Source organism: Canis lupus, chromosome 33, assembly GCF_048164855.1.
Source record: "Canis lupus baileyi chromosome 33, mCanLup2.hap1, whole genome shotgun sequence".
NCBI classification, from domain to species: domain Eukaryota; kingdom Metazoa; phylum Chordata; class Mammalia; order Carnivora; family Canidae; genus Canis; species Canis lupus.
Window position 1 is genome coordinate 6,805,309 of NC_132870.1, and position 15,735 is coordinate 6,821,043.

General features: G+C 38.9%; 1 protein-coding gene and 1 non-coding gene across 25 annotated transcripts in view; both read right to left on the bottom strand.

Annotated features, from left to right (window-relative positions):
* Positions 1 to 5,873: 5,873 nt before the first annotated feature.
* The window catches only part of SEC31A (SEC31 homolog A, COPII coat complex component), an 80,741-nt gene continuing 70,879 nt past the window's right edge, over positions 5,874 to 15,735 (bottom strand). For 19 of the 24 annotated variants that reach the window (XM_072810165.1, XM_072810160.1, XM_072810158.1 and 16 more), the window contains 3 exons: positions 14,193 to 14,312; positions 8,375 to 8,446; positions 5,874 to 6,461 (listed from right to left, as the gene is read on the bottom strand). In XM_072810165.1, coding sequence (XP_072666266.1) covers positions 6,282 to 6,461; positions 8,375 to 8,446; positions 14,193 to 14,312 — 372 coding nt within the window. In that variant the 3' untranslated portion in view covers positions 5,874 to 6,281. The remainder of the gene's footprint in view (positions 6,462 to 8,374; positions 8,447 to 14,192; positions 14,313 to 15,735) is intronic. The other 5 variants (XM_072810153.1, XM_072810146.1, XM_072810164.1 and 2 more) reach the window with 1 other exon arrangement.
* On the bottom strand, positions 10,424 to 10,527 carry LOC140624071 (U6 spliceosomal RNA). Its single transcript, XR_012023608.1, has one exon. It is a non-coding gene; the product is annotated as a U6 spliceosomal RNA (small nuclear RNA).

The window sequence follows — 15,735 nt, forward strand, 5'->3', positions numbered from 1 at the left end:
CAGAGAAAAAACTCGTTCATTGTTGAGTATCTATCGTATGTAATCAAACGTGGCCTATTCTTGATGTGGGGAACAGGTGTGTAGAAGGGTTAATTTCATGGTAATATAGATCATTACAGAGGGGAACTCACTACTTAAGGACCTCAAGGCCGAGCAAATGTATTTATTCCAAGTCCTCAAATTAGAAACATTTTTTTTTTATTGCCTGCATACTTATTTCCAACCAAGGAAAGTGCTGCATTGATTTTTCTCCAAATTAGCAGTGAAATTAATTCTACAAAAGGAAAAAAAGGTATCCAAATATAAATAGGCCTGAGCTCTGTCATCTTTCTTCAAAGCTTTGGTGCTTATCCAAATTTGTTTTCCATTCCCTTTGAGGGAAAATACAAAGTTAATATACAAAGATGCTGTAGGAAAGATAGATGGAAAACAGACTTCCAGAGCTGGAAGTGAAATTAGAGATCATCTAGTCCTACCTCTCATTTTACAAATGGGAGGCAGAAGTGGTGGCATTTGACTGACAATTAGTGGCAGAGAAGACACTCAAACTGTTTTTTGACTCTCAGACAGGTGCTCTTCTACACTACCCCCTATGCAACTTTTTACTGTGACCATCCAGGGCTTCCCTCCAGTAGGTAAGGGTTGTTTTGGTCTACTCTCTCCCTGCTTTTCTCTAAATTGCACCCTTTCCTTTGGGAAACTGTCCCATGGGGGTTCTGGTGGGAGCTTCAAATCACTGTGCTCATCCTATATGTGGGCCAGCCAGTTCTGGTATCCTATCTCTCTGGGCACAGAACTCAATTAGGTAGTGAGCATGAGACCCAGGAGGAAGCAACTGGAATTGTCTTTGTGATCAGTTTTAGGGTACTGTGAGAGGTTTCCTCTCCCCTTGGTATATCACAAGCCATGGAGATGTAGGCTTTGGACTGCCAGGCGCCCTTTTCCCTAGCACATAGAGAACCTGCTTTAAAAAAGCCAACACGCAATGCTCAGTAACTTTATCCACTTATTATAACCATATTCCTTGTTTGTGGGAAATGCCAGGTCTCTGCAGACTAATAGGAGGGAAAAGAGCGAAATTAGAAAGCAGAACTCATTTTTGTTGCAGCAGCAGTTATTTTGAATAAAATGTGGTTTTGTGGAAGCAATATGCTTACTAGGCTGAGGTCTGGGGTTGAATTCAGATTCTACTGCTTACCAGTTGCACCAGGAAAGCTGAGGTCCCTTCAGGGTGTTCAAGCAGCACCTCTCAGTAGAGGACTCTGTGGACCTGATCTCTCCTGAAGACTCCTTTGGGCAAAAAAGGTGGTCAGGAAGGTTATCAGTTACTTGGAAATAGTCAGAGGGACAAGAAGTTAAAATGAACTTTGGTCACTTTTAGGAGATGGTTGCTTTCCTTCTACGCTATTGAAGTCTGTTTTGATATTCCATTCCACCACACATTCTAGTCCTCCTAGAGTGTGAGGTTCCTTTACTGAGCGAAATGAAATGAAATGATTTCTCATCATTAACCAAATCATACTTGTTGGCCAGCCTTAATGGTTTCCTTGAATTACTACCCTTTTACTTACCAGAAAAAACAGTCTGGAACTTTCCTTTTCTAATCAAATTTGAATCCATTCTGTTCCTATAGTAAACTCCCAGCTGGTTCATTTTTACGTCGCCTACTTGGAAATGTTTGGACATCAAGTTTTCCTACTGAACTGTATGAAGCCTGTTATAAATACCTACTGAAGTAAAGAAACCAAGTTAATGGGGCGTCTGGGTGGCTCAGTTGGTTAAGCATCTGCCTTTGGCTCAGGTCATGATCCTAGATCTTAGGATCAAGCCCCATGTGGGGCTCCTTGCTCAGTGGGGAGTCTGCTTCTCCCTCTGCTTCTGCCCCTCCTCCTACTCCTTCTCTTTCAAATAAATAAACAAAATATTAAAAAAAACAACAAACAAGTTAATAACAGCACTAAAGTGCTACTCTCTAGAGCTGAGAAGTGAAAATGCCTTTAAAGGTATAAAAGAGGGATCCCTGGGTGGCTCAGCGGTTTGGCGCCTGCCTTTGGTCCAGGATGTGATCCTGGAGTCCCGGGATCGAGTCCCACGTCGGGCTCCCTGCATGGAGCCTGCTTCTCCCTCTGCCTGTGTCTCTGCCTCTCTCTCTATGTCTATCATGAATAAATAAATAAAATCTTAAAAAAAGGTATAAAAGAGATAAAGGAAGATGTTTGAGACAAAAATTTCATTAGGATTTACTTCATATACACTAAAATTCCAACAAACTCTTGTATTTTTTTGAAGTAGAAAGTTTCCTGTACTTCGCAAGGCTTCTGAAGCCATCCCTGCTCTGACCCCACATTTGCACAGCATGAACCCACTAATTCACAAAAGGTGGTTTTAGAAAGGTCATGGACTGGGAAATTATTATAAGGCACAGCAATAAAAGCAGGAACAGGCCTACCTGATGAACAATAGCCTTATAGGTCTATGGAATGTCAGGCAAAAATTGAATTCAAATTCAACAGGGAGTGCATCTCCATTAAAATAAAGACTTCAGACATTACTGGGTAATGATGTTTATACAAAGTCATTCTAGGTGTTTCAGACTAACAACATTGCTTGCTAAATAAATACGTTAGCAGATCTCTGGAAACATGAGTCCAGAATGCAAAAAACATGTAACATAGTTATACCAAAGTCTATTTTCGGGGTGCCTGAGTGGCTCAGTTGGTTGGGCATCTGACTCTTGATTTCAGTTCAGATCACAATCTCAGGGTGTGAGGTCTGACTCAGGCCCCATGTCTGGCTCCTGCTCAGCAGGGAAGTCTGCTGGAAATTCTTTCTCTTTCTCCCTCTGCCCCTCCCCCTATGAATGTGCACACTCTCTCAAATAAAAAAGTCTATTTCCTTTTGCTGGATTTTATTAGCTTTTTTCAAGATCTACACCAACCACGTTAAAACTCACACATCCCCTTCCTTTCCAACTAGGGCCTGGCAGAATGGCTCCCGCAAAGAAGGGTGGCGAGAAGAAGAAGGGCCGTTCTGCCATCAACGAGGTAGTGACCAGAGAATACACCATCAACATTCAAAAACATATCCATGGAGTGGGTTTCAAGAAGCGTGCCCCTCGGGCACTCAAAGAGATCCGGAAATTTGCCATGAAGGAGATGGGAACTCCAGATGTGCCCATTGACACCAGCTCAACAAAGCTGTCTGGGCCAAAGGAATAAGGAATGTTCCATACCGTATCCATGTGCGGTTGTCCAGAAAACGTAATGAGGATGAAGATTCACCAAACAAGCTCTACATGCTGGTTAGAGAGAGAGGCAGAAAGGCAGAGACACAGGCAGAGGGAGAAGCAGGCTCCATGCAGGGAGCCCAATGTGGGACTCGATCCTGGGTCCCCAGGATCACGCCCTGGGCCGAAGGTGGTGCTAAACCACTGGGCCACTGGGGCTGCCCAGATTTGGCATATTTATCTATAAGACTAAATAGTTAAGATTTTCTGTGCATAGATAGTCCCTCTTATTGAGATGCTACCTGCGACATCCTCAGCATTTGGTGAACACCCACAGATCTGTCAGCAGTTCCATGGGAATGCTGCCATTATAGAGGTGGAACAGAATCAAGAGCGGCGCACGCATACTTATGTATGTATGCATACACTATTTGCTGAATCTTCAGGACAGTTCCAAATGATGTCTCCACCAGCAGAAGAGTCAACAGTTGACCTTGCAGTCACTCTTGGGTGAACCCAAATCTGGCTCAGGAGACAAATAGTTATCAAGAAAAGTGTTAACCAGTTACCATCCCTCCCTTTGCCTTCTAGGTGGGTGTTAATCAGGGTACATCTGGTTGCCAGGAACTCTACTGTATCTTTCTGTCCTCCTGAGTACATGGGAGTTTTCTGAATCCAAAGTAATATATAGGCTCATTGGGCTCTCAGTCAAGTTTAAAGCAGTTGTTCTCAACTTCTTCCTGCTGCCACACTATTCAAATGCACAACTACCTCTATCAGCTATGTTTCCCATTACATACAGATTCTCCAGTGGGGCCTAAGAATACATCCATCCCACTCAGCACAAAGGGCCGCATGAAGAAGAATAGAGAAGAGGAGGTGCGATATAGAAAAGCATCTCCCAGAGATCTGATACACCTCCTGGCTGACACCCAGGCCCACCTATCAGGTTCCCTCTCACCCCTTTGTTTCAAAATTCAGTAGGTTAAAGAAATAAAAAGCACCCAACAAAGGGCAAAACTGAACAAATTTGGGATTCAGAAAGAATGACTCATCACTATGCATGAAGTAATGGCAAGGGTACAGCTATAATCTTCCCAAACTAAACAACAGATCCACTACAACTTTGTGTAAGACTAACTTTATACAGAGGTGCCTGAATTATCCAGGTATACAATGCAATGTCTTTGGAATTGAAAACGTTAAAAACAGGCTCATTTACAAAATCAAGTTGAAAATTTTTCTCTAGAACACAAACTTTTTGAAAGTTGTTCTGTTTTCTTCATGAAAACAAACTACACTCTTTCCATAATCTTCTTTTATCTTCATACTTCAGAGACAACACAATATTTTGGGTTCAGCTCGTCTTACCACACTGTCCATTTATGTGGAATTTCTCAAGGTTACAAGCCATGTGGAAAAATGTCTCCACAGTAGGGAGAAAAAAATATCACAATGCTGTATTGAAAAAGGAAAGATAATGGCTGCTTAGATGTCAGTGACAAATTATTTTTTACACTTATACTTGTAAAATCTTTGGAGTTGGCCAGGGCTCTACTGCCACCTACTCTTGTTTCTCATCTTTTGGGAATTTGTTCTTTTTGTAAAATGCTGCCAATTATGCCATTATCATTTCAGGGTAAACATAACACAAATTCTAACTATAAGGGCAATGGATGAAAAAAATTACAAGAGGCTAGCCTGCTGTTCTGATGGAGTCTTGGGCTGACCCCATAGTTGAGGGTTAGCTGTAGAAGACCAAGCTGCCACTTTAGTCAGTGAGTCACAGAACTAAGACTACTATATACTCCCAGGAGACAGAAGGCAGGGTGCTGAGAGATCACCCCAGTCCTGAGGTTCCAATGTTTACACACGCTATCAAGATCCACCTTTTTTTAGTTATAAAACTATTCTGAGCTAAACATTGAGTGATTAATTTTTAAAAGAGAGGTTTTATTTGGTAAGTGGGGAATCCCAGCAAAACAAAGTGAGAGGTTCTTGCAAACTACTTCACCCAGAATGTACAAAACCTGAGGAACACTCTTACTCACTACTCTTACTCCTTGAAACAGCAACTCTATCTCCATGGTAGTCAGAATGTTTATTTTCTAGTTTTCCAACCTACTTAGGTAGAATTACATAATGTAACAATGAAGAATTATTAGTATCTAATTCTCAAGACTTTATGGGGACCATTATCTTTTGTTTACCATACTGTTAAGACAAATTATAAAAAAATCACTTGACAGAAAAACTGCCTGAAAAATAGCTGCCTTTGATTCAGGAGGTGACAGAAATTAAAGTTTTCCTTCTAAACTTAAACACCAGGGCTCTGTGTGACTTTTAAAAAAATGGATGAACAAATTCTAAATATAAAATGGAGATAATTCAATCTTAAAACTCAAGCAGAATATTGAAAACATTAATAGAAAAAAGTCCAATGTATTCCACAGAACAAAAAAATCAGTCTTTTCCATTGGATATTTAAAGCTAGTGATCCCACTCTTCATTAATCTTTGCTAAAATCTATGTAAACCTCTAGATTTAGTTATTTGTTCAGAACCGGAGTGAAGCCAAAGACACAAAAAGTAGGGATTAAACTAAACTGTGAGCAGTTGTTTAAAAAAAAGATTACATACACATAAAATAGGATTACATACTTTAATCTGATTGACATGGAGGAAGTAGGGAGGACACGAAAGAAACTTAGGTTTTAGCTCTGTTTTATGCATAACCAGATGCTCCTTTTCCAAAAAGTATACTGAGGTTTTAAAAACCACATTTTATCAGAATACTTCAGGAAAACACACTATGTGTAATCCAGGAAATACACTATTTGCAGAATATGAAAATCATCATGAGCAATAAAAGATTAAAACAAAAGAAAGCACCTGGGTTTTGAGCAGTTCTAAAGTAAGTATTATCTGCAGAAATAGTGTAAATGCTCTTGACTGGCTGCTATGGAAACATGCTAATGAGGATTGGTCCATATCTTAACATTTTTTAAAATATGTTTCTTTGGAAAAATGGCTGGGCTGGGAGTAAAGATGTCCTTTTAGACACCCAGCTTATTGGCCTGGGTGAGAACGACTTTGAGAACTGGCATGAAAGCTGAGGTCTCACTGAAGTTGCTGGTGCTAACGATGTGGGTATGGATAGTCAATCCTTCTGAGTAGTTTCGCGATTCAATGCTTCTCGCAATGCTGTGTAGACCATTGATGATTGTGGGTGAAAGCTGAAATAAAGGTAGAATCAAGAGGAAAAATTAGTAGATTAAGGAATAATGTCCCATAAGCCCTTATATTTAAAAGGAGATTGAAACAAATATAAAAAAGCAAATAAACCATTTAGCTTTTCTAGAAATAGTTTCTTGGACCAAGCAACTCTTTAAGGTATAAGGTAGAACCATGACAAATGATTTATGTAAGTAAATTATTATGAATTATGAACATGTATGAATCAGGTATTTTTCTATAGAAAAGAAGCCAAGCTTTCCTCCCCCAGGCTGAAATACTAATGTCTTTCTCCACTTAAGAGCTTTAATTCTTCAAATATTTTAGATACAGCCTCACACCTTTTAAAACTTTTCCCATGCATATGAATTTAAAGGTTCTTTTCTTTCTTTCTTTTTTTAAAGATTTTATTTATTTATTCATGAGAGACACAGAGAGAGAGAGGCAGAGACACAGGCAGAGAGAATCAGGCTCCTCAAGGGGAGCCCAACACAGGACCCGATCCTGGGACCAGGATCATGCCCTGAGCCAAAGGCAGACGCTCAACCGCCAAGCCACCCAGGCGTCCCAATTTAAAGGTTCTTAATCGGGATCCCTGGGTGGCGCAGCGGTTTAGCGCCTGCCTTTGGCCCAGGGCGTGATCCTGGAGACCCGGGATCGAATCCCACATCGGGCTCCTGGTGCATGGAGCCTGCTTCTCCCTCTGCCTGTGTCTCTGCCTCTCTCTCTCTCTCTGTGTGACTATCATAAATAAATAAAAAAAAAAATTAAAAAAAAAAAAGGTTCTTAATCACTTATCTCAAAGTAAGGGCCCAATTTATTTTAATACAGTGTCTAAATAGAGATACTGAACTTGTAGTCTACCTGTATTTGTAGCGTAACAGCCCTCCATCAGTACTGAATTTATCAATTTTTAACTGCTTTTTGTAATCTTACCATCTCTTAAAACCATAAAAGCTATAGCTGTTTGTTCACCCCTGCCCCATGTCCTTACTTGGGTTATATGCCCAAACTTTTGAGGGAAGAACTTATTTTGGATCAGTCCATGGACCACACCACTTCCACTGTTACAATTTTCTTTGGTTTGGTTCTCATGAGATAAATGGTTATTTTTATCTGATGAGATTCATGTAAGGAATGGAGAAGAAGAATGTTGAAATGCAATTAAAGTGAACAAAAGGCCAGTTACTTTAGGGCCAATACAAGCCAGATTATTATTTCTACTCTTCTTTTTTTTTTTTTTTTTAAAGATTTTATTATTTATTTATTCATGAGAGACAGAGAGAGACAGAGAGAGAGAGAGAGAGAGAGGGAGGCAGAGACACAGGCAGAGGGAGAAGCAGGCTCCATGCAGGGAGACTGACGTGGGACTCAATCCCTGGTCTCCAGGATCAGGCCTTGGGCTGAAGGCGGCGCTAAACCGCTGAGCCACCCGGGCTGCCCTTATTTCTACTGTTTTTTTTTTTTTTTTTTTAAGATTTTATTATTCATTCATGAATAATATTTTATATTATTATTTTTTAAGATTTTATTATTCATTCATGAAAGACACAGAGAGGCAGAGAGGCAGAGACACAGGCAGAGGGAGAAGCAGGTCCATGCAGGGAGCTCGACATGGGACTTGATCCTGGGTCTCCAGTATCACGCCCTGGGCTGAAGGCAGCGCTAAACCACTGAGCCACCCAGGCTGCGCTCTTTTGTTAGAAGAAGAGTTAAAATTGCACCCCTACCTCACAAACACACACATGTTCCCAATAAATGATATTTATGATTCAGCTAGAGAGAGCCCATTCTGTAACTGTCATCACAATTTTGCCTCCAAATATATTACATATGAGTGCTTATGACATGCTTATTTACTAGCAACTAGGAATAAATGATTATCATAAATCCTACTTTTTCCCCACAAACTTACTGTCTGTTCCCTAAGTTTATCATACAGAAACTCCAAGCGTTTGCTGGCATCATCTAGTTTCCTCTTGGTTTGCTGTGGGAGAGGAAAAACAGATGTGTTATATTTGAATATTTAACTTTTATCCAAAGACCTCATCCTATCTCATTTCACTAACCCTTACACTCATGATGCTGAACAGCTTCATATTATAAAGAAATGGAGGCAACTATGATTCAGAAACTTGAATAGACAAAGTTCAGTAATCTATTAATGGGGGAAGGGTAGGAGCATAAGGGGCTTCCTTCTGGAGTATAAAATGGAGTAGTGGTTGGATTTCATGTGGACTGTAAGCCTGCTGACAAGGTGTGTGCATGTATAACTACATTATCTACAAGCAACAAGAAGGGCCATCTGGAAGCAGTAGTGAGTTACTGTATTACAAAAAAAGATAAAAAAAATAAAAAATAAAAAAATGAAAAAAAAAAACAAAAAAAATCATTTAAGGAGTTACTGTAAAATATGGGTGCTAGCAGGCAAACATAGAGGTGAACTGGAATCTTATTTTAACCTTTCAAAAATATTACTTATATAATTAGTCATATGTGGCATGTTTAATCTTGCTTCTTCCTGAGCTTTTTTTTTTTTTTTTTTAAAGTAGGCTCCATGCCCAGCATGTAGCCCAACTTGGGGCTTGAACTCATGACCCCCAAGATTAAGACCTAAGTTAAGATTACAAATTAGACTCTTAACCGACTGAGCCACCCAGGTGCCCCTCTTGCTGAGCTTTTAAAACACAAAGAAAAAAACAAAGAAAATTACCTTCTGGTGGCTTAAGATTACTAAGAGCAAAGTAGTAAAATGAGTTCTTAAATCAGAGTCCTCCTACCTCCCACTCCTCATACTAGAAGTATAGTGAGAGAAAACTACTCTAAAACTAAAATTAAAGGTTTCAATTACAATGTGATTAATCTAATGATGTACATTATGCAACAGCCTTAGAAGTGACATTGTTCTTCAATATTAATAAATATTAATATTTAATATTAATGCTTATGTCTCATGGACCTCAAATTCTATTGGGTGGGAAAAAGATACAAAATAAACAATATGCTGTATATGAGATGATGACGAATGCCATGAAAAAAAGTTTAATAGAGTGAGGGGCTAGATGTGTTGGGAGTGTGAGGTGGTAAAGAAAGGCCAGATAGCTACTGAGACATTTGAGCAGAAGCCTACAGCACATGTGGAGTGAGTAATACAGTTATGTGAGGGAAGAATTCCAGGCAGAAGGAGCAGCAAGGGGCAGCTCGGGTGGCTCAGCGGTTTAGCGCTGCCTTCAGCCCAGGGCATGATCCTGGAGTCCTGGGATCGAGTCCCATGTCAGGCTCCCTGCATGGAGCCTGCTTCTCCCTCTGCCTGTGTCTCTGCTTCTCTCTCTCTCTGTGTCTCTATGAATGGATAAATAAAATCTTAAAAAAAAAAAAAAAAAAAAGGAACCCATCTAAAAAAAAAAAAAAAAAAGAAGGAGCAGCAAGTACAAAGCTGTCCATGCTGACATGCTCTTGGTATGTTGGAGGAAGGAATGTCAATGTGTCAGACACGAGGGGAAAGGAAAAAGTTCCTGAGTTTTTGCCCACTGAGTATGATGCTAACTGTGGGTTTTCATTTAAGGTTTTTATTATGTTGAGGTATGTTTCCTCTAACATCAACTTTGTTGAGGGCTTTTATCATGAATGGATTTTGTACTTTGTCAAATGCTTTTTCTTTTTTTTTTTTAAAGACATGGGGGATTTTATTTTTTATTTTATTTTTTAAAATTTTTATTTATTTATGATAGTCACACATTGAGAGAGAGAGAGAGGCGGAGACATAGGCAGAGGGAGAAGCAGGCTCCATGCACCGGGAGCCCAATGTGGGATTCGATCCCGGTTCTCCAGGATTGCGCCCGGGGCCAAAGGCAGGCGCTAAACCGCTGTGCCACCCAGGGATCCCTCAAATGCTTTTTCTGCATCTATGAAAATGACTGTGTAGTTTTTATCCTTTCTCTTGTGGATGTGATGCATCACATTGATTGGTCTGTGAATATTCATGAATTTCTATGTCATCCTCGTGCAGGGGCCATGCTAATCTTTCTATTGGTCCAATTTTAGTATATGTGCTGCCGAAATGAGCAATGATTGATTTATGAATACTGAACAACCCTTGCATCTAGGGAATAAATCCTACTTGATTGTGGTGAATGATTTTTTTAAAAGATTTATTTATTTATTTGAGAGAGAGAGAGCATGTGTGTGAGAAGGCGGGGAGGGGCAGAGGGAGAAGGAAAAAAATCTCGAGCAGACTCTGCACTGAGCATGGAGCCTGACTTGGGGCTTGATATCATGACCCTGAGATCATGACCTAAGCCAAAATCAGGAGTTGGATGCTCACATGACTGAGCCACCCATGAAAGATTTTTTTTTTTTATTTTGCTGTATCAACTTACCAACACCATTTTTCACAGAACCAGAATAATCCTAAAATTTGTATAGAACCACAAAAGGCCCCAAATAGCAAAAGCAATCTTGAAAAAGAACAGCAAAGCTGAAGGTGTCACAATTCTGGACTTCAAGTTATATTACAAAGCTGTAGTAATCAAGACAGAATGGTACTGGCACAAAAATACATACAGATCAATGAAATGGAATAGAAAATCCAGAAAAATTCCACATGTATTACATGGTCAATTAGTCTTCTACAAAGGAGGCAAGAATATGCAATTGGAAAAAACAGTCTTTTTTACAAATGGTGCTGGGGAAACTAGACAGCTACATGCAAAAGAATGAAACTGGACCATTTTCTCAAACCATAAACAAAAGTAAACTCAAAATGGATTAAGGACCTACATGTGAGACTTGAAACCATAAAAATCTTAGGAGAGAGCACAGGCAGTAATTTCTCTGACATCAGCCAGAGCAACATTTTTCTAGACATGTCTCCTCAGGCAAGGGAAATAAAAACAAAAATAAACTACTGGGACGTCAAAATAAAAAGCTTCTGCACAGTGAAAGAAACAATAAACAAAACCAGCAGCCAATAGCCTACTGAATGGGATATTTGCAAATGACATATCTGATAAAGGGTTAGTATCCAAAATATATAAAGAACTGATATAACTCAACACTCCCTCAAAAATAATCCAATTAAGGGATGCCTGGGTGGCTCAGCAGTTCAGCTTCTGCCTTTGGCTCAGGGCATGAAAGGATCGAGTCCCTGTCGGGCTCCCTGCAAAGAGCCTGCTTCTCTTTCTGCCTATGTTTCTCCCTCTCTCTGTGTCTCTCATGAATAAATAGAATCTTAAAAAAAAAATCCAGTTAAAAAATGGGCAGAAGACATGAATGATATTTCTTCAAAGAAGACATAGGTGGTCAACATACACATGAAAGGATGCTCAACATCACTGATCATCAGGGAAATACAAATCAAAGCTATAGTGAGATAGCACCTCACACCTGTCAGAATGGCTAGAATCAGAAACACAAGAAAGAACATAGTGTTGTTGAAGATGTGGAGAAAAAGAAATCCTCTTTCACTATTAGTAGGAATGCAAACTGGTGCAGCCACTCTGAAAAACAGTCTGGAGGTTCCTCAAAAAGTTAAAAACAGAACTACCCTATGATTTAGCAAGTGCATTATTGGATATTTACCCCCAAAATACAAAATGCCAATTCAAAGGGATACATGAACCCCTATGTTTACTGTAGCATTATTTACAATAACCAAATTGTGGAAGCAACCCAAATGTCTATCAATAGATGAATGGATAAAGAAGATGTGGTATATATATACAACAGAGTATCATTCAGTCATAAAAAGAATGAAATCTTGCTATTTGCAATAACATGAATGGAGCTTAGAGGGTACAATGCTAAATCAAATAAGTCATTCAGAGAAAGACAAATATATGATTTCACTCATATGTGGAATTTAAGAAACAGAATAAACTACCAAAGGGAAAAGAGAGAGAGACAGAGACAAACCAAGGAACAGACTCTAAACTATAGAAAATAATATGATGTTTTCCATTTCCCACAGGGAAGGTGGGTGGGATGGGTGAAATAGGTGATCAGGATAATGAGTACACTTATCATGATGAGCACTGAGTAATGCACAGAATTGTTGAATCAATATATTATACACCTAGAATGAATTAAAAAAAAAAAGGAGAGAGGAAGAGATGACACTATCAAGGATAACATTACAAACTAAGTCATGCTGTAAAATTATGGTAGTGTCTGGACATAACTCAAGTAAAAAGAGGAATAAAGCCATATCACAAAAATGATTCCAGCTAGTGATTAAAAGGATTTGTATGGAGGGGAACCCTGACAGTCCCTGCTCAAAGCTAATCTCATCTACCTACCTGAAGAAGCCCTACCCCAGTGGCAGAGTCAGCTGGACAGAACAGGCTATTAGGACTTCTCCCCTATTTATAGGAATTATAGGAACAGTTTGTCTTTTGTGGTTCTCTTCTGCCCAAGGCTCCTTTGGACCCAGAATGAAGATGATATGCTGACACAGAGGAGTTTAAACTCAACAAAAATTTATTGAGCTGGGTTGTGTACTAGGTGTCTTATCAACCGCTCTATACTGACTCATGTCTGAAGGAGGGCTGGAGTTTTCCTTCATTTTTATTAGGACTCTTCTATTTTTGAATGTGCCCTGTTTGGAGGTGTTCACAGGGGACAGTGTATGCTAGACTGCTTCATCTGCTCGTTGTTCCTTGCTTAGTGCTTCCATCACTTCCAGAATGCTAGGCACGAAGGTTTATGTTAACCTTTCCCTGCTTCTGCTTTCCTGACACATTTAACACAGGGAATAGCCTTCCAAAAGACCAGAAGAAAGCTGCACATGTTAATACTCAATGTTTTATGAAACAACAAATTCCAGAAGCTGTTTTTCAAGCAGACAAGTGGCCAGTGGATAAATATATTCAATGTTTGTTGGCAGAAAATTGAAATTTCATCTAAAACAAGACCAGCTTTGTAGGATTTTTGTTGTTGCCAATACACAGGCATCCTCTAGGTAAACTAATAAAACCAGCTGCTTTAACTATGAATACGACTCTAATACCTAAAACAATTTTTTTAAGTTTTTTTTTTTTAAAGATTTTATTTATTCATGAGAGACAGAGAGAGAGAGAGAGAGAGAGAGAGAGAGAGAGAGAGACAGACAAAGGCAAAGGGAGAAGCAGGCTCTATGCAGGAAGCCTGATGTGGGACTCAATTCTGGGACTCCAGGATCATGCCCTGGGCCGAAGGCAGACGCTCAACCACTGAGCCACCTAGGTGTCCCAAGATTTTTGCAAAGTTATACATAAGATTATCTATCTACTTTTAAAAACTTTGATCTAAACTCAGAAAGCCCAAACTTGAATTTTTTTTTTTTTTCAAACTTGAATTTCTTACACACCACCATTCTGTTCTATTTAAGTGCCAAACATGAGGTTTGCTGATGAGAGGCAATACAGGATAGTGGCTGAGAGCATAAATTCTGGACCCAAACTGTGTTTGAATTCTGGCTCTGACCTTGGGTATTACTTAACTGCTTTTTTGCCTTAATTTGGTCATCTATAAAATAAAGATGACAAATAACCCTGGGGTTATTGTGAGGATTAAATTATTTATATATAATAGAAATTATAATACATTTTTATATGTAAAGCAAACTATGTAAATGCTAGTTTTACTACTATTGTACAAACTTCTAAAGTGTATCTTGTAAGACTCTGTGCAATTACAGAAGAGCTCCATAAATGAGATTATTTTAAATAAGCAAAATATGAGAAAAAAATACATACGGGATCTGTGGCTGAAGAGAGACAGCGCTGAATAAGATCCTCAAATGTGGTCTTCAGAATGAGGTGCTCATCTGGAATAGGTTTTTTGGTAATTTTTTCTGTTGGCAAAGACTGCACATGCTGGAAGAAATAATATCATAAAATGACCAGAAATGACCAGAAACTACCTATACACAAAGCCCTAAAAGTGTGACAAAGAGAAACCAACTAACTACCTTGTAGATAGGCTGTTAAAATCAAATGACAAATTAACATGTGAAATCCCTTGGGATAAGTAAAATGAAAATCACATATTCAGTAGAAGGTACAGGCTTCTACAGCTTTGATTTTCAAAAACAGAACTGGATATAAAGTATCTGATCAATTATAGAACATATGCTGATCACTACAGTATGTATCTGGTGCAAAGTAGACAGCCAGTAGGAAATAAAAAGAACAGGCATTTAAAAAGTTTGGCTAGTTAGAGTGGCTGCTTGCTCTGCTTGTTGGCTCATTTATCTTGGCATTCTTCTAGTCTTTGGTTTACTCTTGGAGGTTGGTAACTGGGCTATCATCAAACTGCAAGATTAAGTCAAAAGTTGGAATGGAAGAGACCACCATGTTACTGAATGCATAGCTGGAAAAACAAAGAAGGCATGTTTAAGTTTTTAAAGTTCTGATTTATTAGTTCATTCATTCAAAAAATATTAGGCAATTATGTGCCAGGCACTGGCTATGTATTTGCAAGCCAATTCAGAAGTGATCTCAGCTCTCTGGCAGTTTATAGGCTAATAAAGAAAAAGAACGTTTTAAAGTGTCATAAAACAAAAACTTTACAGACATTTATATCTTAATGAAGATGTTACTTGAAAAAAGTTAAAAAATAGAATGTCATTAATACACTTAAAATACACTTAATACATTACATTAATACACTTAAAATAGCAACTGTATTGCTATTTAATTGCTTATTTAATGTTAAGAAGTTAATGTTAAGGAACCAACAGACATTATAACTGGAATTGAACTGAGGGGAAAGCTCTCTTCAGGAAATTTTATCAGAAGGACAAGTAAGAGTTAACCAGTTAAATGGGAAAGGAGAAGCCTTCCAGTCAAAGGAAGAACTTGTATAAAGGAAGGATCATGACATCATGACAAGGGGACTAAAAGGAGGCTAGTGTAGCTGGGGCAGAGAGACAGCAAGGAGAAGTATGAAACTGATAGCTTCCCGGCAATGTAAAATATTTTGGTCTTTATCTGGAGAGCAATGTTTTAAGCAAAGCAGAAACAAGACCAGATAGATCAGTCAAAGGCAGACCAGTTAGAGGCTCCTGCACTGCTGAAGACCTGAGATGAAGGCGGCATAGCCCAGACTTTAGTATAGACCAGGGATTTGAGAAAAATTTTAAAATGCTATGAATACAACTTAGGGATAGATTTGAAAGAGGGATTGAAGGAAAAAGAGTATAAAGACAATGCCCAGGTTTTTGGCTAGATTAAATAGAAAGGATTACAGTGCAGTTCACAGAAACAAGAAACACCAAGTTTTAAGGACTGGGTTTGG